This window comes from Mastomys coucha, unplaced genomic scaffold (assembly GCF_008632895.1).
Source record: "Mastomys coucha isolate ucsf_1 unplaced genomic scaffold, UCSF_Mcou_1 pScaffold12, whole genome shotgun sequence".
Classification (NCBI taxonomy): Eukaryota; Metazoa; Chordata; class Mammalia; order Rodentia; family Muridae; genus Mastomys; species Mastomys coucha.
Genome location: NW_022196894.1, coordinates 10,218,473 through 10,241,495, shown reverse-complemented (window position 1 = coordinate 10,241,495; position 23,023 = coordinate 10,218,473). Strand labels below are relative to the sequence as shown.

The following is a 23,023-nucleotide window of genomic DNA, read 5'->3' as shown; positions in this document are numbered from 1 at the left end:
TGGTTGTGTCAGAACTCCTCAGAGTCAAGCTGTCTCTGGGATCCTGTGATCCTGGGCTTGTTAGAGCATCTGGGAGTGGGGCTTCCTCTGGGTATTGTGGGACTGGCTGCGGAACTTGTGCCTAAGGTCTGCTCAGGACACCAGCCCGGAGAGACTGGAAGGAACCAACGGCACTGGGCTGGTGGAGATCCTGTGTGCCTGGTTCCGCTGGTCCCAGTTTCTCCCGATGTTGGGACAGATGTTCCGTCCTCCCCATCTCTGATTCTGGATGCATCAGAGTGCCTGGGAGAAGAGCTTCCTCTGGGTGTTGTGGGATTGGCTGCAGAGCTTGCGTCCAAGGTCTCCTCAGGACACTAGCCCAGAGAGACCGGAAGGAACCTGAGCCACTGACCTGGTGGAGTTCCTATGTGCCTGGTCCGGAAGGAACCAGAGCCACTGGGCTGGCGGAGTTCCTGTGTGCCTGGTCCCACTGGTCCCAGTTACTTTGGGAGTTTATTTTACAGAACAGGAGACTAAGTCTGACATCTTGCCCTTGAGTTACTTTTGATATGCGTTGGAATGCTTTTATGTTTTCTAGTAGCAGTGATTTGAGAATTGGTGTTTTCTTGCCAAATTTTTTTATGTTATTTACTTGATTAACTATAATTAAAGATCCTTGTCAGTGTCCAGTTATTCACATTTATCTCAGTGTGCTCGTGGCTTTTTATCACTGTATAATGAGTGTTGGTGACCTTTGACACAGATTGCCCTCATTACCTTTTGGTTATATGAAGTAGAGTGCTGTTCTACGTGACTGGTAACTAAACACAAACTAATATCTAGTTTGAATTTTCCAGATGATATGTGCCTGGCCTTATTTTTCTATTTTGATAAACATGTTGTTAATGAAATGTGTAAATCTGAGATTTCAGTTTGCCAGATATAGAAATCCTTAACATTTCTCTGGCAGCTTTCTCTTGGTAGTTGATGCTTAGCAACAATTCTGTCTGTCCATCCACAACTAGCAGGAGCTCCAGGGTGTTTGGGTTTATCAGGGGAGCAGACATGGGAATGAAGTGACTGTTGCCCAACACCAGGCTTGTTGTTTGTCTTAGATCTGAGATGTGACCCTTGGTCCATTCAGGAATCCTTGAAGCAGCACACGGAATACACATTTGTAATCCTGGTATTTGGGAGGCAGAGGCAGAAGAATTACTGCAAGTTCTAGGACATCCTGGGCTATACAGAAGAATGTGGCTGCTATTTGCCCATATCTGCAGAATCTATATGAAGTCTAAAGTGAAGAGAATCAGATTAATTGTATTAATTGTCTGCAGAGTCTATATAAGTCTAAAGTGAAGAGAATCTGATTAATTGTATTGACAATGGAAGTTTCAGAAAAAGCCCAGCATAGACTTTATCCTCTGGTTTACTCTCATAAAGACCATTCTCATCAAGCATAGCAAGGTTAAAAAGAAAAGTTACAAAATGTATGTTCAAGTAATAATAAAGAAGCACCAGGAACTGAAATGGAGCTAAATCCTGTGTTCAAGGAGATAACGAGATTAAGGGAATGGTGGTTTCAGGACAAGACCCCACCAAGATAAGATTATTGTTTGTGTTTGCAGATAAACAAGTAATAGTTTGGACTTTTAATCTGGAATGAACACAAATTCAGAAATGGAGGGCACCCTTGTGATCAGATCTTGAGGAATAATGACCATGAAAAGCTCATGCCCAGGCATGATGGTGCACACCTTTAATCCAAAGTGACAAAGGCAAGTAAATCTCTTGAGTTCAAGGTCAGCCTGAAGAAAAGGTTATTTCCAGGCCTGGTTGTTCAGGCCTTTAATCCCAGCATTCAGGAGACAGAGCCATGCAGATCTCTGAGTTCAAGATGAGTCTACAGAGCAAGTTCCAGGACAGCCAAGCTCAGGCAGTGAAGGAGTTAGAAAACAGAAAGCTGATAATAGAATAAGAGGGAACATGCCCCAGCAAGCAGCAGAACTTGGCAGCTTCTGCCATGTGGCTCTGACTTTAGAGTCAAGAGTAGAAGGGGTTACTGGAACAACTGATGCTGGTTAGCTGGAGCTAAGAAATTAGCAGTGATTAAGAAGAGACCAGCATCACTGAAGATTTTCTGGGAAGTGTTTTCTGAGATCACAAAGAAGCTGTGTTTCAGAGATAGCCAGTGTTGTACCATCTGCTACAACTGGACTTGGCAATGTGTAAGAATCACCCAAGTGGTACTGGTTTTGAAGGCATGAAGGGGTCTTGAAGGCTTGGCACTGGGAGAGACCAGGGAAGGCCATTGGTGAAGGTATAGCCTCAGTTGCAGTTGACAGCCCAGGACTGAGGGGTCATGCAAAGAAGCTGAAGGTTGACATCATGAAGAGAGTCCATGAGAAGCTATTGGTGAAACCTAGTTGCAATGGAAGACCCCAGTGTATTGGAGATGCTAGTACCATGGAATTACCATCAAGAACAGCAGCAGCAGTGGGGTGGAGTCAAACAGAGCTTAGAGTGCTACAGAGGGCAGAGCTGGAGAAGTGCCCCAAGCCCTTTGGAGGAGCACAGAAGATCATGTGTGGATCCCAGACACTGGAACAATAAGCTGTGAAGTTGAAGTTGCCTTGGAGACTCTCAGATGTTAGAGATGCCAGAGCTATGGAATACCTGCCAAGGAAAGCTGCAGGACATTTAACAGGAAGCAGAACCTATTGTGTTTTATAAAAAGATAAGAAAGCAGGGATATATTTGGAGGTACAGTATGGTGTAGGGGAAAAGGGTTCCCTCAGCAGGGCCATGCTGAGGCATCCCTTCCCCCTCTAAGGTACAAGCCACAAGACCTATATTATAGAATAGAGTTTATTCAGGGCATGGGGAGAGAGGGGGAAGATGGTAAGGGAGCAAGGACAAGAGAGCAAGAGGGAGAGGAGGGGGCAAGCAGCCCCTTTTATGGTGAGTCAGGCACACCTGTCTGTTGCCAGGTAACTGTGGGCCAGAGCCTAGACTAAATGCCAACATTCCCCTGTTGTGGTTACTGAATGCCAACAGAACCAGCCCAGGAGAAAGAAGTTTGTTGCAGTCAACAAAGATGAAAAAGGAGTTGGAGATCTGAAGACTGCTTTGACATCAGACATGGAGGTATAAAATTTGGAATTTGCTCAGCTGGTTTCCTGTCTTGCTTTGGGGATTACAGTTAAGTGATTGGATAAATCTCAGAAGAGACTTTGAACTTTGGACATTTAACATTGTTGAGATTGCTATGGACTATGGGGACATTGGAAGTTGGACTAAATGTATTTTTATTATGCTATGTTTAGGTATGGCCCCATAGATTCGTGTGTTTGAACAAGCCTATGGGGACCAGGAAGTGGAATGTGGTGGTTTGAATATGTGTGGCCCAGGAAGTGGCACTATTAGGATGTGTGACTTTGTTGGAAGAAGTATGTCACAGTGTAGTGGGTTTTGAGACCTCCTCCTAGCCATGTGGGAGAGTCTGCTCCTGGCTTCCTTTCAGTGAAGTTGTAGAGCTCTTGGCTCCTCCAGCACTGTGTCTACATGGATACTGCCATGCTTCACGTCATGCTGATAATGAACTAGACCTTTGAAACAGTAAGCCAGCCCCTATTAAATGTTGTCCTTATAAGAGTTGCCTAGGTCATGGTGTTTTTTCCCAATAGTAAAACCCTAAATAAGAGACATTCTATTAAAATATTTTCATTGTTATTTTTATTTGTTGTGTATGTGTGATGTATCTACATGAGGTATGTGCATGCGCCTCAGCTTGTGTAGACTCCTGATGATGACTCTCAGGAGGCAGTTGTCTTCTGGCACTGTCAAGAGTTCTGGGACTCAAACTCAGGTTGTCAGGTTTGCGTAGCAAGTACTCTTACCTACTGAGCCATCTCACCAGCTGGTTTTAAAAAATGTTTTCAATGAAGTATATAAACATTGTTTTTGAAAGCCAGGGAAGATTTATTTTTTTATAATAAAAACTAGAAGACCCAAATGACCAGTATTCATTATGTTCAGTTTGAAAAGGAGTTGGTTTATGAGAGGTCCCTCTCTGTTCTATCCAAAATAAAAATAAAACACTTCTCAGAAAGCCAGCAGTCACCTGCTCTCTCCACCTGCCCTCCAAGCACTCGCACCCCAGCCCTCCTCTCCACCTGGACCTCACATCTTCAGCTTAGTTCTGGTGCCTTCTCTGCCTCCTTGAACTGTTCCAGATCTTTTGCACTCCCTGGGGCCTTCGACATTTGACACAAATGCCTCGGACTTTGACTGGATGGTGAGTCTTCCCTCACACCATGCCCAGTTGCTTGTACAAGCTCCTCTGGCCTGTGTTTGCAGTGGCCTCCGTGGCAGCCTTACCATCTGTAGCTCTACTTGTGTGTAACTGCTGTTATCAGGTTGAGTCTTTGTTGCACTTTTACCTTTTTCTGTCCATTTCCTCTTTCCACTTAGCCTTTTTAAATGTTGCAAGGTTTTGTCACTAGAAACAAGGAGCTGTGCTTTTCTGAGCATGAATTGAATCTTTGTGTTGATAGGCCCTTGAAGCTGTGATGTGATTGGTAACCCAGTCTTGGTGTACAGACTAAAAGAGCCACAGTGAGGCTAGTACAGGGCATGGAATTCTGCTCACACCAAACCCTAAGCTGTATGTTTGGGAAAAAACTTCTCAAGATACACACTTAGCTTTGTGCCGTGCTTCCACAGGGTCATATAGACTGCTGCATATTCCTTCCTTTGACCTTCATCACCTTTACTGTTTTGAGCAGCACAAGTCATGAGCTCTATAGAATACCTCTCATCTAAAAGTCTGTCAGACAGTATTGTGACACTTGGATAAACTATCAGTATGGCTGCCACTGTGACTACACCATTGATGGTCACCTTAGGCTCCATGATGAGGTGCTGTCAGATTTCTCCATCATGAAGGACTATTTTCCCCAGTCCCACACTCTGCATCTTTGAGAGGGAGTCACCGTGGTGAGCCTTCTCAGGAATTGTCTGCAGGTTCAGCCAAATGGCTGTTAGAATTTTCAGGGAAGATAAATGCATCTGTATAGCCTTTTGTTTCTTTTTTCTTTTTCTTTTTCTTTTTTTTTTTTTTTTTTTTTTTTTTTTTTTTTTGGTATTTTCGAGACAGGGTTTCTCTGTATAGCTCTGGCTGTCCTGGAACTCACTCTGTAGACCAGGCTGGCCTCGAACTCAGAAATCCACCTGCCTCTGCCTCCCAAGTGCTGGGATTAAAGGCATGCGCCTTTTGTTTCTTGTCACTGTTTCCAACAGTACAGTGTAATAACTACTTAGATAGCATTTATCACATAGCTGTCATAAATAATCTAGACATGATTTAAAGGATGCAGGATTGTATGAGTCAGTTGTATGCAATAGGTCCGAATTTTCTATGAGTGGTTTGGCATCCTTGGTGTTCGATGTCCCTCAGGGTCTTCGGGCCAGCCTCTGAGCAGTTATGTCCTCCTGTCCTGAGGGAGGAGCCTCCCAGTGCTAGGTGTGAGGTAAGGACCACCTCTGGGTTTTATTGGTGCCTTGCTTTCCTCTCTTGGCTTTGTATGAGTGAAGGTCGTCTTAGGGTATAGTCTCCCTAATCAGAGACTCTCTTCAAACATGTTCTCATTACTCATTCATTGTTAGTTAGAAGTGAGCTAAAACTGGCTGAGAAACTCAAGGAGAGGGTTGAGGCAGATACAGTTTTTAGTCAATCAGTTAAATAGTTTGTGTGTGGGGTGCATGCACTGTGTCAAGTATGTGGAGGTCTGACAACAACTTACAGGATTCGACCCTTCTTTCCTCCATGTGGATTCCAAGTACAGAACACTCAGGCGGGCAGTGGCAGTGACAAGCACCTGATCACTGAACCATCTAACCAGCTGATAAAGGCAGCCTTACTGGTGTTTTTTCTGTGCAAAGTGTAGTGTGAGAAGCTCTCTGAAATGTGTCTTTGCTCTGAGATTACTTGACTTCTCTCTGGCTTGATTTTTGTGTCTGTATAAATTTTTGCAAATACAAAGGTGTGCCCTTGCCTCCCGTTGTATATAAACTTTAAGTTGAAATTAATCGCCTACACCTGTTCATAAAACTGAAAACTATAAAACTGCTAGAAAAAGTGTAAGAAAGTCTTGATAACCTTAATCTAGGCCAAGATGGGTGGATGGATGGATGGATGGATGGATGGATGGATGGATGGATGGATGGATGGATTTTGGTTTTTTGAGACAGGGTTTCTCTGTAAACCTGGGACTCTGGCCTTCCTGGGACTTGTTCTGTAGACCAGGCTGGCCTTTAACTCAGAGATCTACTTGCCTCTGCCTCCTGAGTGCTGGAATTAAAGGTAATCAATTTCATCTTTAAGGTAAATAAATGACTGTTCCTGTCTGGCACTGTGCAGATTGGCTATGACCTGACACACTCCACACTGCCCGGTGTCCTGCATCTGAGGCTTCAACAGAAGGATCATGGTCTCAGACACTAAGCCTGACTGGCTGCTGCTGGCTACTCTCTCACTAGAGAGAGGTGCAGACTCCAGAAGAGACTTCAGTTCATGCCATCTTCTTTCAGGAACCTGAAGCCTACTATATCTAGAGATGTTAGGGTTCTCAGGCAAACTTGTCTTTCAAAAATCACTCATGCAGATCACCCTCTCTAGGCATATTCTTTGGCACACTTCTTGCTTTTCCTCTTCAAGGTTATTTATAGCTGACATTAGTCCTCTGCTGCCTGGCATAGTCTCTGTCCAGGCAGGTGCAAGCCTCTCTCCACAGACAGATGGGTGTTATCAATTGGTCATACTTAAAATCCTGATTTTTTTCCCCCTGGGGGTTTGAGCTCCGGGAATGCATTTACTAAGATGTTCTTCCACAGAGCTACATATCCCAGCCTTTCTGAGGTTTTAAATTGTTTGAAATGTCTTTCTTTGGGTATGTTGTTTTCATTTTCCTCCTGTGGCTGTGGTTTTATTGCTGGCCTGATTGGCAAATCCTTTTCAGCAGGTCAGAGGTAGATTTCATTCTTGCTCTAGATGTTCTCAATTGAGCTTCAGGTAGTTGAATGTTCAATGTTTCTTCTTCATTCAGGAGTTCTGATTAAAGCAGCTGTCTTTCCTGGTCTTCATCAGCTAATCTTTTCTATGTTGAAGTAAAAGGAGTCACTGCTCTGTGACAGGGTTTTATAAAGTATAGAAGGGGCCAATTCATAAGATACAACAATATACAAATGAATAATGTTATTATCACATTGTGACAAAACTATGTTTCAATACTCTGTCAGACTATAATACTATGAGCTGGGCACGGTGGTGTTCAACTTTAATGCCAGCCTATGAGCTGGGCACAGTGGTGCTCAACTCTAACGCCAGCACTTAGGAGGTTGAGACGGGTGGATCTCTGTGAGAGGCAGCAGATGCTGTGGCAGCTTCCTGGACAGTGATGCTGGAATCCTGAGCTGGGGCTATTCTGTCCCTTTGGAATCCTGCCTCTGGATATTTTTTCTAGAACATATTCACAGCAACACTTTTACATTAACACCTATAGCAGCACTGCTTATAATCTTTAGACATTAAGCAGTAGTGTCAACAAATGGTGATGCAGCTGCAGCGTGACATGCTGCCACTGGCCACTCTTGGAAGCACTTAATGAAGGCCCCATGGGACCATTTTCAAAACACCAGAACCATACACCAAGAATTGTGATTTCATTCATGGAACATCTAGAAAGACAGGCTGAGAACTCTGGGCGGATTGCAGGGAGGTAGACCTAGTACAGAGAAGCAAAGGGTAAGGAAAATCTCTGAGGGCATCATTCTTCTTCCTTATCTAGTTTGGTTTTTATTTAAATAGATTTTTCTTCTCATGTAATACATCCTGATTATGGTTTCCCCTCCCTCTACTCCTCCCATTTCCTTCCCACCTCCTCTCTCACCTAGATTCACTTCCTTTCTGTCTAATTAGAAAACAAACCAGCTTCTAAGGGATAATACCAAATTAGATAAAAACTAACACATTGGAATAGGACAAAACAAACAAAATAAAGAGCCCAAGAAAAGATACAAGAAACAGTTACAGGCACAGAGACCTACTCATTCATACACAGAGACAGCCCATAAAACACTAAACTGGAGGCCATAATATATACACAATGGACCTGTAGGATTAAAGAAAAAAAATCATATAAATAAAGTTGAAAAATAAGACAAAATTGGGGTGGGGCTTGACTATGCATTATGAGAAAAGGGACTTCCAAAGATACCGTTGAGTTCATACTGCTGGGCATGCAGCCTACCCTGAAGAGTACTTTATTTCTCTAGTGTGACTCCCTTGGAGGAAACTAAATTTTCATTTGCAAGTGGAGTGGGTCTTAAGTCAAATTAGGCATTGGTTGTTTACCTTGTAATTACCTTATAAATAGCATTACACTAGCATTTCTTGCAGACAGCACACCATTATAGGTCAGTTTGTTTTGTATTTGGTGGGTGTTTATGTTCCTCCTTTGGTAGCCTACAGAGTACCTTCCTGTATCAAAGACACCTCTACAGCCGTAGGGGTGAAGGCTGTATTATATGTAGGCACCAGCTTGCCTTCTCTATGTTTAATGAGTTGTATAGGAGTTGTCTTCAGCCATGGGGCCTTGCTGTCAGTTTGTGGAGAGCAACTTACTGTCTTGGCAACAGCTTGGTTGTTTTAGGGTTCCCGTGAAACCCTCTGACCAACAGCTCAATTAGATGTAACTGATTCCTGGTACTGGCAGCTTCATTTAGGACAATAGATGTCCAGTTGGGGCCCTATCTAGCTTATTATTTAGTCACCTTCATATATACATATATTTTAGGAAGCTTTCACTGTGTCATGTTTCTGTATGGTCCTTAATGTTAGCTGTCTCCTCCACATTCCTTCTCTTCCTGTTCCCCTTCTCTCTCCTCCCATTCCAGCCACCCTCCATATTTGCATTCCTCTACATGCAGCCATCCAGTTTGACCAGTATCATTTGTTGAAGATACCGTCTTTCTTACAGTGTGTATTATTTCTGACTCTTTAAAATCAGGTGTCCACTATGTGTGGATCTATGACTGGGTCTTCAGTTTGAATCTGTTGATCAGCATGTATTTTTGTGCCAGTATTATGCTGTTCTTATTATAATAATTCTAAAGAACAGTTAGAGGTTGGGGATGATAATAACTCTAGTAGTTCTTTTACTAGTCAGGATTGTTTTAGTTATCATGTAATGTGTGTGTGTTTATATAAAGCTGAAAATTGCTCTTTCAAAATTTATGGAAGAATTGTGTTGGAATTTTGATGGGGATTCCATTGAATCTATAAGACTACTTTTGGTAGGATAACTTTTTTGTTTGTTTGTTTGTTTTCCCTTTGTAACCCTGGTTGTCCTGGAACTCATTTTGTAGGACAGGCTGGCCTCTAACTCAGTGATCCACCTGCCTCTGCCTCCCAAGGGCAGGCATTAAAGGTGAGCACATTCCCTCCCTCTGCCTCCCAAGGGCAGGCATTAAAGGTGAGCACATTCCCTCCCAGCAGGGTGCTGATTTTTACTGTATTAATTTTACTGTTTCTAGAGCATGGGCTCTTTCCATCTTCTAAAAGCTTTAGGGTTTTTGTTTTGTTTTGTTTTGTTTTGTTTTAGTGTCTTAAAGATGTTTAACATATAAGTGCTTTCACTTGCTTGGATAGAGTTACTCCAGAATAGTAATGGCATTATTTGAGGCTATTATGAAATGTATTCTTTATCTGATTTCTTTCTCAGTCTGTCTGTTATATATAGGAGGGCTAATAATTTTGAGTTGATTTTGTAGGTAACTGCTTTGCTGACAGCATTTATCAACTGTAGAAGTTCCTGGTGGATGTTTTAGGGTCACTTGTGTATTGTATCATAGCATCTGAAAATCGATACTTTGAGCTCTGCTGCAGCTAAGACTCCAAGTACTATATTGAATTGGTACGCAAAAGGTCCTTGTTTTTGTTGGTTTTTGAGACAGAGTTTCTGTGTGTTATTACCCAGGCTATTGCTGAACTCAGTGTACATATAGTTCAGGCCAGCCCCAAGTTCCACCAGACCTGCCTCTCCCATCCCCATCATCCCTTGAGAACTGTTTTCTTCACATATTTGGTTTTATCTCTTGTAGAGTTTCATATAAATATCAAAATGAAGTTCCCGCACTTATATCTGCTTGGAACATTTTTGTGATTCACTTCCTTGAACGTATCATTCCTCTCTTGCGAGTGCTCAGGTGTGCCTCACAGTAAAGACACCCCCAAGTATTTGGCAGTTTCTCTGCTAATGGGTGCTTTTTCTGTTCCCAGTTTCTGTTTAGTCTAAGTAAAAAGGAATGTCATTTGAGAAAGTCAGGCACAGCATGTGGCATGGGGTATAAGGGGCACTAGCAGAACCTATGACTGCAGTGTTTAAGTAGGAAGGACCAGGGCAGCAGGCACTTTGCAAGAGCTGGCACATTGAAATAGGAAATGCAGAATGTCCTTGGACTGTGGACATGATGTTTCGTGGGATGCATAGGTAAGCCTATACCTGAGCCATGGAAGGAGAACATGAGATCCTGGAGGCTGTGCAAGTAGGTTCTGTTGAGGTTTATAGTGGAGAACCAAAGACAGCCTTGAGCTGGGAGTACCTCGCTCACATTTCCAATTTGTGAGAACTTTGACATTAGAAGGAATCCATTTGTAAAGGAACAGAGACTGGAGAGAAGTAGAAAGGATGAGATTAGCCAACTGGGACCCTGCACACTCGCTGCTACTGACTACTCAGGCTTTCCAAGTCTCTGTCACAACACATGGCCTGAGGAGAGCGGGGTCAGCGGGGTCTCATGCTCTCTTCACACACTACCCAAATCACTGCATACACATTTCTGCTTCTTCTTTTATTTCAATCTTTTCTTGACACTCTGTGCACATTGTTTAGATGTTGTTTCATAGTGTCTCCATTCAGTTTTCTATACTTGAACAATCAGTTGCTTTCTGCAGTTATAGATGACACAGTAATGAATGACACACAGACATTTTTTGCATTGTTGGAGGTGTATCTTCTGAATTCTCAGAAGGTAGACCCTTTTCTCATGCATGTATGTCATTTGGTTAGGTGCCCCCACCTCCGTGGCAGAATGCTACAAAATAAAAACAAAGCAAAGCCTCTGTGTAGCAGAGGTGAAGCAGGAGCCAGTGCTGGAGTGACTGCTCTTCACACAGGGGGACTGTGTCCAGTGCCTGGCAAGTGCAAAAGATCCTGGGGGAGCAGCCTGACCAGCCAGAGTTTTGACTTGGGTATCTGTCAGTGGCTGATAGGAATGAGGTCAGCTTTCTTTTCTCTCTGCTCACTCTGCTTGACTTAAGTGGATTGCTTTGAGTTTTGTCTCTGGTTTTTTTTTTTTGGTTTTTCGAGACAGGGTTTCTCTGTGTAGCCCTGGCTGTCCTGGAACTCACTCTGTAGACCAGGCTGGCCTTGAACTCAGAAATCCGCCTGCCTATGCCTCCCAAGTGCTGGGATTAAAGGCGTGCGCCCGGCATTGTCTCTGTTTTTTAATGCTTTCCATCATTTAGAAAAAACCCTATTTACCAGACCCACTTTGGGGGGACAGGACTTGTTAGCCACATGGACTAGTCTTCATCAAGTTTCTTTTCAGGAAATGTATTTTTTTTTAAGGAAAAATCAGACCTATAATCCAGTTTAATTCAATATGTCAAATCCTATAAATACCTAAAAACAAAAGCAGGTTTCATTATAAACTTAAGACCTCGCTATTTTGGAAGAGACATGAATTACACAGGTGTGCTCTGTAACTGTTTTAGTTCTGAGTTGTGCAAGAGCGGCTGGGTCAACTGTTTCTCTGTGCTGCTCTGCCTCCGTCAGCAGCCCTGAAGGTGCTGTTGCTCTCCTGTGGAGCCAGCCTCTGACCAGTTTGTCCCAGGTGAATGCTGAGTCTCCATTCAGGCTGCCTACCAGTGACGTGGTGACAGGATCTTTGATCACTGAGGCATTTTTCCTGCTCCCAGCCCCACATTCAGCTCACTTGTTCATTCAGCTTCACAGCAACTGGCATAGTTGGAAAAAGAGGTCTGAGTCCTGACCCAAGGGAAGCTGGCTTGGAGGACAGAGAATCTGAGGAGACATCTGGATCCGAGCTTGAACAGACAGATTCCTGTGCAGACCACCTCCCAGAGGGAAGGAAAAAGGCCAAAAAGTTAAAAAGAATGAAGAAGGAGCTTTCCTTGGCAGGTTGGTATTGACTCGATCACGGACTACCTCAGGCCTCAGGAGGCTCATAGTTTAGGAGCAAAATGGTAACAGGGCTTCACTTGAAGGCAACCCTCGTGTGGTAGCCATGGGGCCTGATATATTGAGGAATAGTGTGGGAAAAGCTCTTTCTTTGCTGGGATGGGTTACTTGGCAAACAGCTTAAGGGAAGACGGGTTGGTTTGGGCTCATGGTTTCTCAGGGGTTTCAGCATGAAGGTGTACATGCTTCAGTCTGTGTGGCTAGAGCAGGAGACACTTGGCATTAGAAGATAGGAAGTGGAGGAGCCAACCCAGACCAGAATCAGGGTGAGTTTAACCCTCAAAGACCTGATTCTGGCAGCCAGATTCCACCCTAAAGGCGCCACAGCCTTCTAAGTAGCACCACAAGCTGAAGGCTGAGTATTCAGAAATGAGTCTTTAAATACAAGGAATGATGCATTTTAATTTACAATGATAGAAGAAGCCCTGTTCTATAAAAAGCCAGAGTGTTGCTGAAATTTAACACAAGGAGTTGCTTCTGTGTAAATCTAAACGTGTCCTAAACACTGAGGCTACCTGAAATAATCACACAACACCTTGATAACATGGCAGAGAGAGAGGCATTATGAAAACGGCCTAAATACCTCTCCCAAAGAGACCTCAGGTGCCACACAAAATGGTGTCAAATGCTTACCAAAACCTTTTGCTACGATACACTAGGAGTTAAATACCAAGTGCATTTGCATGTGACAAAAGTATCTAAGTTGCAGGAGAAATAGCAGGAGAAATTGTTGGATTTCTGTTGTGACCTGCTGTGTCGGGAGGCACTTGCCCCTTAGAACCCACTATGGATTTTGCCAGGCTTTACAAACATGCAGCAAGGCTGCTGTTGTCCAGTGATAGAGAGGAAACAGGTTTATGGAGTTTGCCCTTGAGCAGTCTGAGCCCAGAGCTCATGTGCATAGGACCACCTAGCTCCAAAGCCTCTGCACTTCTCTGCTTTACAGTGGAGGTTTATCCAAACTCCAGGACTTGGAAGATTCTTTACAAAGGAAAATTTCTGCAGCTGTTCTAAATCAGAAACAAGGCACATGATGAAGCTACTCAACATTAGTTATCAGCTCCCATGGAGCGTACTTACCAGTATGTGATGTGCTCCCCAGCTCAGCAAGCATGGTTTTCAAGAAGCAAGTGTGGCTGGACAAGAGGCCAGTGGGCTACGCTAAAACCTGTCCCACAGAAGGGAGGGAGGGAGAAGCAGATGATGGAGTCTTCCTGTATGTGCATAGTGACAGGGCTGGTTGCTAGCCCTTCCTGCTTCCCCCCTTTTCTCCCTCTCCTTCTCCTTCTCCTTCCCCCTCCCTCTTCCTCTCCTTCTCCCTCAGGATGATTTAAGGCTCAATGCCCTTGATGATAAAGGAAGACTGGTATGCCCCTTCTGCTGGGTTCAGTGGCCTGCAGGAAGCATGATGGTCTGTGAGCTAACCAAGGCAGCCAAAGCTGCTCAAGTAGTGTGCTGCCTTCCTGGAGATCCTGTGTTCTCCCCTTGTGCTGGCTCTGTCCCCAAGTCCAGAACCTGCCTGTATACAGAAGCTGTACACAGGGTGCTGGTGGTGCTAGTCAGCAGTGTTCCTCTAGTGACTGTCCATGTCCTTAATCTTTACCCACAGGAAGTGTCTCAGATAGCCCTGCCGTGCTCTTTGAAGTCCCTGACACATGGTAATGGAGATGGAGCACACCAAAAGTCCTGCTGTGACAGCCCAGCCTACCTGCTTGAAAGCCATACTGTAGACACTTAATCAGATGTGGCATGGGAGAGTTTTGGAACAGTTTATTTCCTGCAAAAGCTACTTTTTACTTTTTTGGCTGTATCTATTGTCCCTTTTAATCTAAACTGACCTTTGGCACAGACATGGTTGAGGGCTTCTGCAAGTGTGTATGTTATTAACTAATTACTTCCTGCTCCTGGAAAACCTGCCTGCCCTGATAAATGTTGGCAAGCCCAACCAGGGAGGAAGTTAGCTGTGAACCATGCCAGGGGAGCCAACCTCTGGGGTGTTCTAAGGGAGATTTCTGCTGAGCTTCTCCTGCCTGAAATGTGCCTGGCCATCCTCCCATTGCTGCCTAGAGACAGCTCGAAGACTTGTCTTTCCAATGGGGATCTTCCTGTGCTAACTCAGGGCCATCTCAACAGATGCCCAGGCTTTGAGAGCTTGTTATTTCAAGTTACTTTCCCTTAGATAGGAGTCTTTCCCTGGGTGTGGTGGTGTGTGGGTGAAAAGCTGGCTCTTCTGTTCCTATGCACAATGCTGCATTCATGGTGCAGCAGCTTCTCCTATCTTTACTAGACGTCTTTGTGTATCTGTATCTGGGTACATGGTGTGTGTGTGTGTGTGTGTGTGTGTGTGTGTGTGTGTGTGTGTGACAGTGGCAGGCCTACAGCATGCATCAAGCCCTCATTCAGACAGGTTTCAGTGGCAAAGCATCACATGCTCCTGCAGGATATTCCACAGCAGATACTTCTGGACATGTAACACTTTTATATCATGAAAATAAAAGTGAAAAATAATTTCAAAAAGATGATATTAAAGAAAATTTCCTAGAACTCCGCCTTTAATTTTTTCTTTGGTGTGATTGATGCATATCCCCTTTAGCTGGTCCTCACCTCAAGCTCCCATTATGGAATTGCACACCTCCATGTGTGAAACACTTTTCCTCACTCACAAAGCTCCTAACCCTTTCCTTTTCCCCAGGGTCTTGTGACAACAGACCTGGTAGAAAGAAGTGGCTAGCCTCTTTAAGGCTTCAGTTACCCCAGCTCAGTTTGTAAACTCAACAGAAGTGGAAACTAGAAACATGGAGGGAACAAGCCAGGGCCATTGGCTCCACCAAGTCTTCAGACTTAAAGGTTAGAGATCAGCAAGAGCCCAAGACTGTCTTTGGTTTGGTTTGGTTTTTAAGTGTAGAAAATGGGGCCCAGTGCTTTGCCTACACATGTCCAGCACTGAGCTACCTCTCAGTCTGATACTAATTTTTAAAGAAAAAGGGAAACTGGACATGTAGCTCAGTGTTTGAGTGCTCACGTCCCAGCACCCGTGGCCAGCTAGGCAATCTGTCTCCTCCTTCCGGCCTTAATGGGCACCAACATACATGTACACATACATACATGCATAAATAAATCTTTTGAAAAGGGGAAAACTGGCATGTCTATGTATATACTCAGTAAACACCATGAGCTGGCATATCTGTGTATATGCACATGGCTTGATGTGTGCTTGTAACAAGCCTGGTCCTGTGTAAATGTAGATGTCACGTGAGGAGACAGGTGGTAAATGTCTGCATTGTACCCCAAGACACTCTCAGAAAGATATACACACACACATACATACATACATACATGTCTGCATTGTACCCCAAGACACCCTCAGGAAGATACACACACACACACACACACACACACACACACACACACACACACACACACGCACGACACCCTCAGGAAGATACACACACACACACATGCACGCACACTGCTCATTACCAGAAGACCTCAGCCCACACACGGAGAACCTGCCATGGCCTAGAGAGCAGTTTTGTTGGGGGTGAGCTATGCTTTGTCAAAAGAGCATGTGCTCCAGGGCCTCATGCAACTCTGTTTGCATCCCAGTTCCAGCTGTGCATTCCTGGGCACAGTTCTTTCACACTCTGAGTCCCAGCCTTCTCTTTCATAAAGTCAGAATAATAAAACTGCCCCACAGAGAAGTCATGAACATAAATACAGCTAAAATACCAAAATGTTCACAGGTACACAAGAGATTGTTGTGGAGTTAGGAGGTTGTGTCCCCCCTCATCACACCTTGCCTGAACTATTCACCAGGCCATGTGGATGCATTCATAAAGCCTGGGGATAGGCTTTTGGCTTCCTAATGCCTTGTGCCAGAGGCACCATGGGTATGGGCTGTGGTTTATGGGATTCCTGAGGACTCTCACCAAGCCCTCAGACAGGTGTGGGAATGGAATTCTGTGCCTTTTCCGCATGTTGTCTTGTACTGGAAATTAAATATCCCAGCTTTGTCCATGTTTGTAGCCCCTTACTAACATCTCAGGAAAATTACCAAAGTGGTGTTCAGAAATATCCATTTATTCACCATTTGAATTGTATGTGGTTGCTTTCTTAGTATGTTTGTCTTTTTCCATCTGTCTATCCATCCCTCTACCACACTCCCACCCATCCATCTATTCACTGAGCCACTCATCCATCCAGTCATCTTAGTTTTTGATGAATTTCTCAGTTGTAAACATTGATGTACAGGAATTTGGGGGTCACCAGATGATAGGAGAAATTGGGATTCCCCTTTTAGGTTCTTAGTTTCATAAAAGAATTTAAGAATGAAATCAAACAGGAGCTCAAGGACAATTTTATTAGACTTAAAAAAAAAATCCCAGGGAAGAGTCCAAAGTGTCAGAAAAAGCATTAGATTCTGGCCAGCTTCTGGAAAGGGAGAGCTGGACCTTTTCACCTCAAGCCTTAGAGAGCGAGCAGACTCAGCCAGACTTCACTGTGGGCATGAGCATTCTGGAAAGGAAAAGTACAATAGCTCACTAAAAGAACATCGATTTTGCCTCTCATTAACATGGCTTCTGGTGAGCCCACCTAGGTGTTTCCCTTGGTCAGGTGATTGACCTGGCTCAATGGGAGTGTTAGGCATCACCAGCCCAGAGATGCTGCTCTCTTCCTCAGGACTTGTCACTCGACAGCACCACACCCTACCCTTACATATGCTGTGTCTTAGCCAGTTAGTACTTGTTTTTATATCTAGGGACCTGGGAGAATCATACCTTGAGTAAAATACTCTTTAAGGTACCATTGAATCATTACCAATACTACTGCCCCAGAATTGTCTCTCCAGCCCTGCTCAGCCAACCCTGATCCCACTCCTAACCTCAGGGCCACTCAGGACTGTTTTGTTTTGTTTTGACCACAGATTAATCTCTTGGATTTTATGAAAGCTGAATGAGAAAGTCTATATTCAAGATGGAATAAGCTGGGGATGGGGATGCAGCTCTACGGCGGGGTGCTTGATTAACACGTGTGAGGTCCGAGTTCCATCCCTAGAGGGTGGGGATGCAGCCCTACGGCTGGGTGCTTGATTAACACGTGTGAGGTCCGAGTTCCATCCTTAGAACTGAGAAACAAGGGAGATGAGTCTTCTCTGTCTCAGGGTGTTATCACTGGACTTTACTGGTGCTGTCCGTGCAGCATTTCCTTTAGTATTCATTCATTTAGGTGCTAGGTGTGTATCTTAGGGTTTCATTGCTGTGAAGAGACACCATAACTATGGCAACTCTCATAAAGAACAACATTTAGGAGCCGGGCGGTGGTGGCGCACGCCTTTAATCCTAGCACTTGGGAGGCAGAGGCAGGCGGATTTCCGAGTTCGAGGCTAGCCTGGTCTACAGAGTGAGTACCGGGACAGCCGGGGCTACAGAGAGAAACCCTGTCTCAAAAAAAAAACAAAACAAACAAAAAAAAAACAAAAACAAAAAGAACAACATTTAGTTTGGACTGGCTTACAGTTTCAGAGGTTCAGTGCATTATCATCATGGCAGGAAGCATGGCAGCATTCAGGCAGACATGGTGCTGGAGGAGCTGAGAGTTCTACATCTTAATCTGAAGACAGCCAGCAAGAGGCTGCCACTCTGGGCAGAGCTTGAGCTTATTTTATATAGGAGACCTCAAAGCCTGCCTCCAGAGTGACACACATCCTCCATCAAGGCCACAACTATTTAACAAGGCCATATCTCCTAATAGTGCTACTTTCTATGGACCAAGCATAAAAACACATCAATCTATGGGGCCAAACCTATTCAAACTACCACAGCAAAGAACCCAGGGTCAGTGCTGGTAGGCAGGTGCCTGGCCACTGAGCCACTCTAGCCTCTTTTTCTTTTTGAGCATGTGTTTAAGTCATTGATTTTTCTTTCCAAAGAGCAAAATCTTTAACTTGGGGAATGAGTAGCAGGGGTCAGGCGTGTCTCAAGAAGGGCTCAGGTTAGGTGTGCATGTCTGTTAAGATGCTGTCAGATCTTTCTCCAATGTGGTTATGTCCTTTGTGTGTTGCATTTTTGACTGAGTGTGGGCATACATGTGTTCAGGTGCATGTACACTCACATGCAGGTAAAAGGGAGGCCAGACATCAGTGTCCTGGATATTCCTGAACTGCTCTCCTATTCGTTCGCTGAGGCAGGGTGTCTTGTTGAACCCAGAACTCACCAGTTTGGTTAGTCTCTTTAACCAGCTTGCCCCAGCTTTTTTCCCCAGCTCTCCGGTTCTGGAATTATAGGCTGGCCACCACATACATGCCAGCTGGCATTTGTATGGATGCTAGAGATATAAACTCACATTATTGTTGCTTTTGTGGCAAATGCAATGTCTCCTGAGCCATCTCCCCAGTGTATTTATGCTATCACAAAAATCCTGGGAAGTCCCAGGACTTCCTTCCTTTACCAACATTTGCTGGAATCCATCTTTGATTTAGCCCTCTGGGTAGGTGTGCACTGTATGCAATGACCACGACAGCCTTTTCTCTGATGCCTCATGTGATGTACGTACTCACAGTATCTTTCCTTTGTCAGATGTTCTGCAATTGTTTCATCCCAATGTATGGCTTGCAGCTCCCCTTTTTTAAAAAAATGTGTGTGTGCTCCTCTGTGCAAGCGTACATGTGGAGGTCAGAGGTTGACCTCAAGAATCTTCATCTATTGTCTTAAGACAGGGAGCTCATGATTTGGGCTAAGCTGGCCAGTGATCCCCAGGGATTTGCCAGCACTGGCTTACAGACATGCCACCACACCTGGTTCTGGTCCTCACTCTTGTGCACTGAGTACTGAACCCACTGGGCCATTGCCTTGGTCTTATTTTAATTTTGATGAATAGATTTTACCTTTTTTTCCCTGGACCCTAAGACATCCTAAAGTGGTAAAACTGTCCTTCAGTATTTCCTTCTGGAGATGTGGACGCAGTTGTATCTAAGTATACCATCCTCCTTGGGGTCACTTCAATGTCTGCTGAGGCTGGATCTTTTTCCCTTCCTCCATAGGGATGTCTTGTCCTTCCAGCACCATCTGCAGAGGCTTTGGTACTTCAGTGGAGATCAGTGTGGGTGCTGGGTATGAATTTCAGAAGCTGCTATTTGTATTGCTAAGTGGCTGAGTCTAGGCACCCTGGGCATGCCTTTCTTACCTGCAGTGTCTTTGCATTAACCTTGATCTTGAAAGAGATGAGGCTGTAACACTTGGCTACGCAGAGGCCAGGCTGATCCATCTGTTCCAACCTGGGAATCACTGAAACTTTGAAACAGTTTAATATTTGTGAATGACTTGGGTTTTCAATCTCATGACAAATTCTAAGGAGGGCTGGAGAGGTGGCTCAGAGGTTAAGAGCACTGTCTGTTCTTCCAGAGGACTCAGATTTGATTTCTAGCATCCAAAGGGCATCTCACACTGTCTGTATCTAATTCCAGGGGATCTGATGCCCTCTTCTGGCCTCTATGGGGAGTGTATGAACATGGCATGCACGCATGCATGCAAGCAAAACACCAATAAACATAAAATACAAAGGAATATTTTTTAATGTCATTACTCCACTGTCATCTTTTGCAGTGATTCAGAGTGCCCTGGTGTCGTGATTTTGTTAGGGATGGGGGATAAAATAGCAAAAAGCTGTTTCCTGTTCCTGCTAGCTGGAAGTCACTTCCCCTCCAAGTTGTCTGGTGTTTGCTAGCACGAGCTCAGCTTTTCGTCAGCTGCTTGGCTGTCTGTCTGTCTGCTGAGTGCTGTGCCTTCAGCTGGACAGGGTTGTTTTGTCTTGTTTTTGTTGATTGGACATGTTTGCCATGGTGGTGCTGAGAGACAGCTGCACAGTGAGACTGTCTCAAACAAATGAGTGAATGAACAGATGGATGGATGGATGGCAACTCTGACCACCTGAGTGTGGTCCTTGAAACTCATATAAATGTGGAAGAGAGACCTAGCTCCACAAAGTTGCCCTCTGACCTTCACATGTGCACTTTGGCATGAGCACACACCCACACATACTAAATAATAGTAATGACAATAAATATAAAGGTTTTTAAAAGGATGTTTTATTTAGGATAATTCTTGTCAAACAAGAGAGGAGCAACAAAAAGAGTCCTTTGTTAATGATGGGGGGCTTTTAAGCTGGGGTTGATAAAATCAGAAGATACTGGGCTAGTGTGGCTCAGTGGGGAAAGCATTCGCCACTCAGGTGTAAGTAAGGACCTGAGTTTGAATCCCCAGATCCCACCTGCAGCTGGATATAGTCCTCCTCGCATGTGTAACCTAGAACAGCCGCAGTAAGCTGAGAGGTGGAGACAGAGGAATCCCTGGCCACTCAGGCCATCTCATGTAGCATACATAGTAGTGAGCATTCAGAGACCCTGACTCCAACAAGGTGAAAAGCAAGAACTGACATCAAGGTTGTCTCTTCTCCTCTCTCTCTCTCTCTCTCTCTCTCTCTCTCTCTCTCTCTCTCTCATACACACACACACACACACACACACACACACACACACACACACACGAGGGTGGGGGGAGTGAGTCTTAATGTTGATTTTTTTTTTTTTTTTTTTTAATGAGAACCAGGGAAACCCTAGATCAAGCTCAGCCACATAAGCCAGCCTGGGTGAACACTCACTCAGTGCCCATACACAGGAAGCCCATGAACTGGCAGGCTCGAGTGGACAATAGGCAGCCCCCCAACCCAGCTCTGATTGACATGCTCCGCACAGCCCTCTATGCAGCCTCTCATACCTGATAACCCAGACTCTGGGGAATTTCAATTTAATAGCTGGTCTTGTGTTCATGTAAGGACTCTTCCTACCTGAAAGTTTACCTCCATTTGTGAAGTGTTAAAATTGTTAATATCTCAGTGTTTCAGACCCCCCTCATCAGTGCTGTTTCCTCAGTGACACCCAGGGGGTCACCTGCTTCTGAGTGTAAACTGAGGAAACAGTGGGAGGGGCTCGCAAGCACCAGCTGTTTTCACTAGCCTCCTCACCTAGCAAGCTCTGGCCAGGAGATCCCACCTCACGGTCTCAGAGCCTCATTGTCTCCCTTTTCTGTTTGCTCATGTACACCCTCTGGCCAGTTGTACCCAGACCTAAGCTCAGGGTCTGCTCTTCTGTGTAACCTAAGACTGTTCTATGGTAGAAGCACTATAGCCCCTCCCAGGAGACAACAGGAAGTTTCTGGTACCTTCGCCCAGTTCTACCTTGGTTTATTTTATGTGCAAATGCATGATGCTGGCTTTCTAGAGCTTTTCATTTTTTAAGCATACTTAACTTTTGGGGTGTTAAATGTGCCATGAAAGGGAAAGATGATGAGAGATGAAGAGAAGAAAGAAGAGCAAAGAGGACCGAGAAAGAACAGAAAGCCCAAAGAGTATATGGCAGAAATTGCCATGTTATATAGGAAAGAGAAGCTGGGGTTAGAGAAGTGAGGCCCCTGGGCTGGAGAGGTGATGGGTAGGGAGCAGGGTGAGAAGAGCAGAGAGGCCAGCATGCACTTATGCATGTTATGTGGGTACCATAGCCATTCATCCTGGGCTTCTTCTTGCCACGCACACTCATCTACTCCAGTCATATCCGAAATATCGGGGGTAAAAGCCTGATTATAAGAGGCATTAAGATAAGAGGCATTAAGGATCCAAAAGGAGTTCTGTGCCTCCTGGATATTCAGACAGTCACTGGTATCTCCTAACTCAGACGTGTTCCAGATTAGTCTTTCCAATTGTCAACACGCCCTCATATTTAGGCATAAAGGTACCCCAAGAAATGATTCATAAATGGCTAAGATTGGGCATTGTTTCCTGGCCAGCACAATGTTTCCAACCTATCCTAGTTTAATACCAAGCTGTCCATACTTGAAATTTCTCTCAAGGAATCTGCCTTGCCAAAGCTAGCAACAGAGGTCAAGCACATTCCTTAGGGCAATAGATAGTTCACAATAGTTAAAAATGTTTTGCATACTAGAGAGTAATGAAGGGCTTCCACTCAAGGACATTAGCTAGAAGTGTTAGGTCAGAACCTCCTAGTCATTGCCTCCAGCAGAACCATAGAATTAGCATAGGAATACCAAATTAGCCCCAGCTTCTGCCCACTTCACCACTGGATATGTGATTTTGGTCAGTAAGATCACTGACCTTGATGTGTCACCTGCCTATGTGACTCTTGTCATCTGACCTGCTTTCTGTATGCTACTTAAACCTGCTTTTCACTTTGTATAGAGGGACTCACAATAAGACTCGCACGCAGGACTCACACTTGGGAACTCGTGCTGGACTCAGACTGGCACTCTGACTAGAACTTAGATGGGCTAGGACTCAGACTCATGCAATCCGCAGTCCCCCTGGCCCAGAGCGCTTGGGCCCTGGGGATGCAGCACCAGTCCAGAGGGGATAGCTACTGCTTTAGACCCAGTGTGTTTTAGATGGCCTCAGATGTACCTTAACTGCTGAGCTGCCAGATTTACCATTTCTCTTTTGCAATGACTGCAAAAGTCTGGATGCCATTTCTAAGAAATACATTCAGATCCTGTACTTCCATGTGTCGTCTCTGCCATCATTTCTTCGCCTACACCTTGTCGACCTGACTAGGACCCCCGTTCCTCTTGCGGGTTGAGGGAGGCCCAGATCGGCCAGCCTGCGGCATCTTCTAGATCTGGCATTGAGCCTTTTTGCTGTGGATAAGAGGTGACACAATG

At 44.7% G+C, this 23,023-nt stretch overlaps 1 protein-coding gene across 5 annotated transcripts in view; it reads left to right on the top strand.

Moving 5' to 3' along the window:
* Positions 1-14,846, top strand: part of Parn (poly(A)-specific ribonuclease) — a 138,439-nt gene extending 123,593 nt beyond the window's left edge. For 4 of the 5 annotated variants that reach the window (XM_031363092.1, XM_031363090.1, XM_031363089.1 and 1 more), the window contains exons 23-24: positions 12,049-12,242; positions 13,912-14,846. In XM_031363092.1, coding sequence (XP_031218952.1) covers positions 12,049-12,242; positions 13,912-13,964 — 247 coding nt within the window. In that variant the 3' untranslated portion in view covers positions 13,965-14,846. Of the gene's footprint in view, positions 1-1,094; positions 2,465-12,048; positions 12,243-13,911 lie in introns of those variants that run through there. The other variant, XM_031363094.1, reaches the window with a different exon arrangement.
* Positions 14,847-23,023: the final 8,177 nt, after the last annotated feature.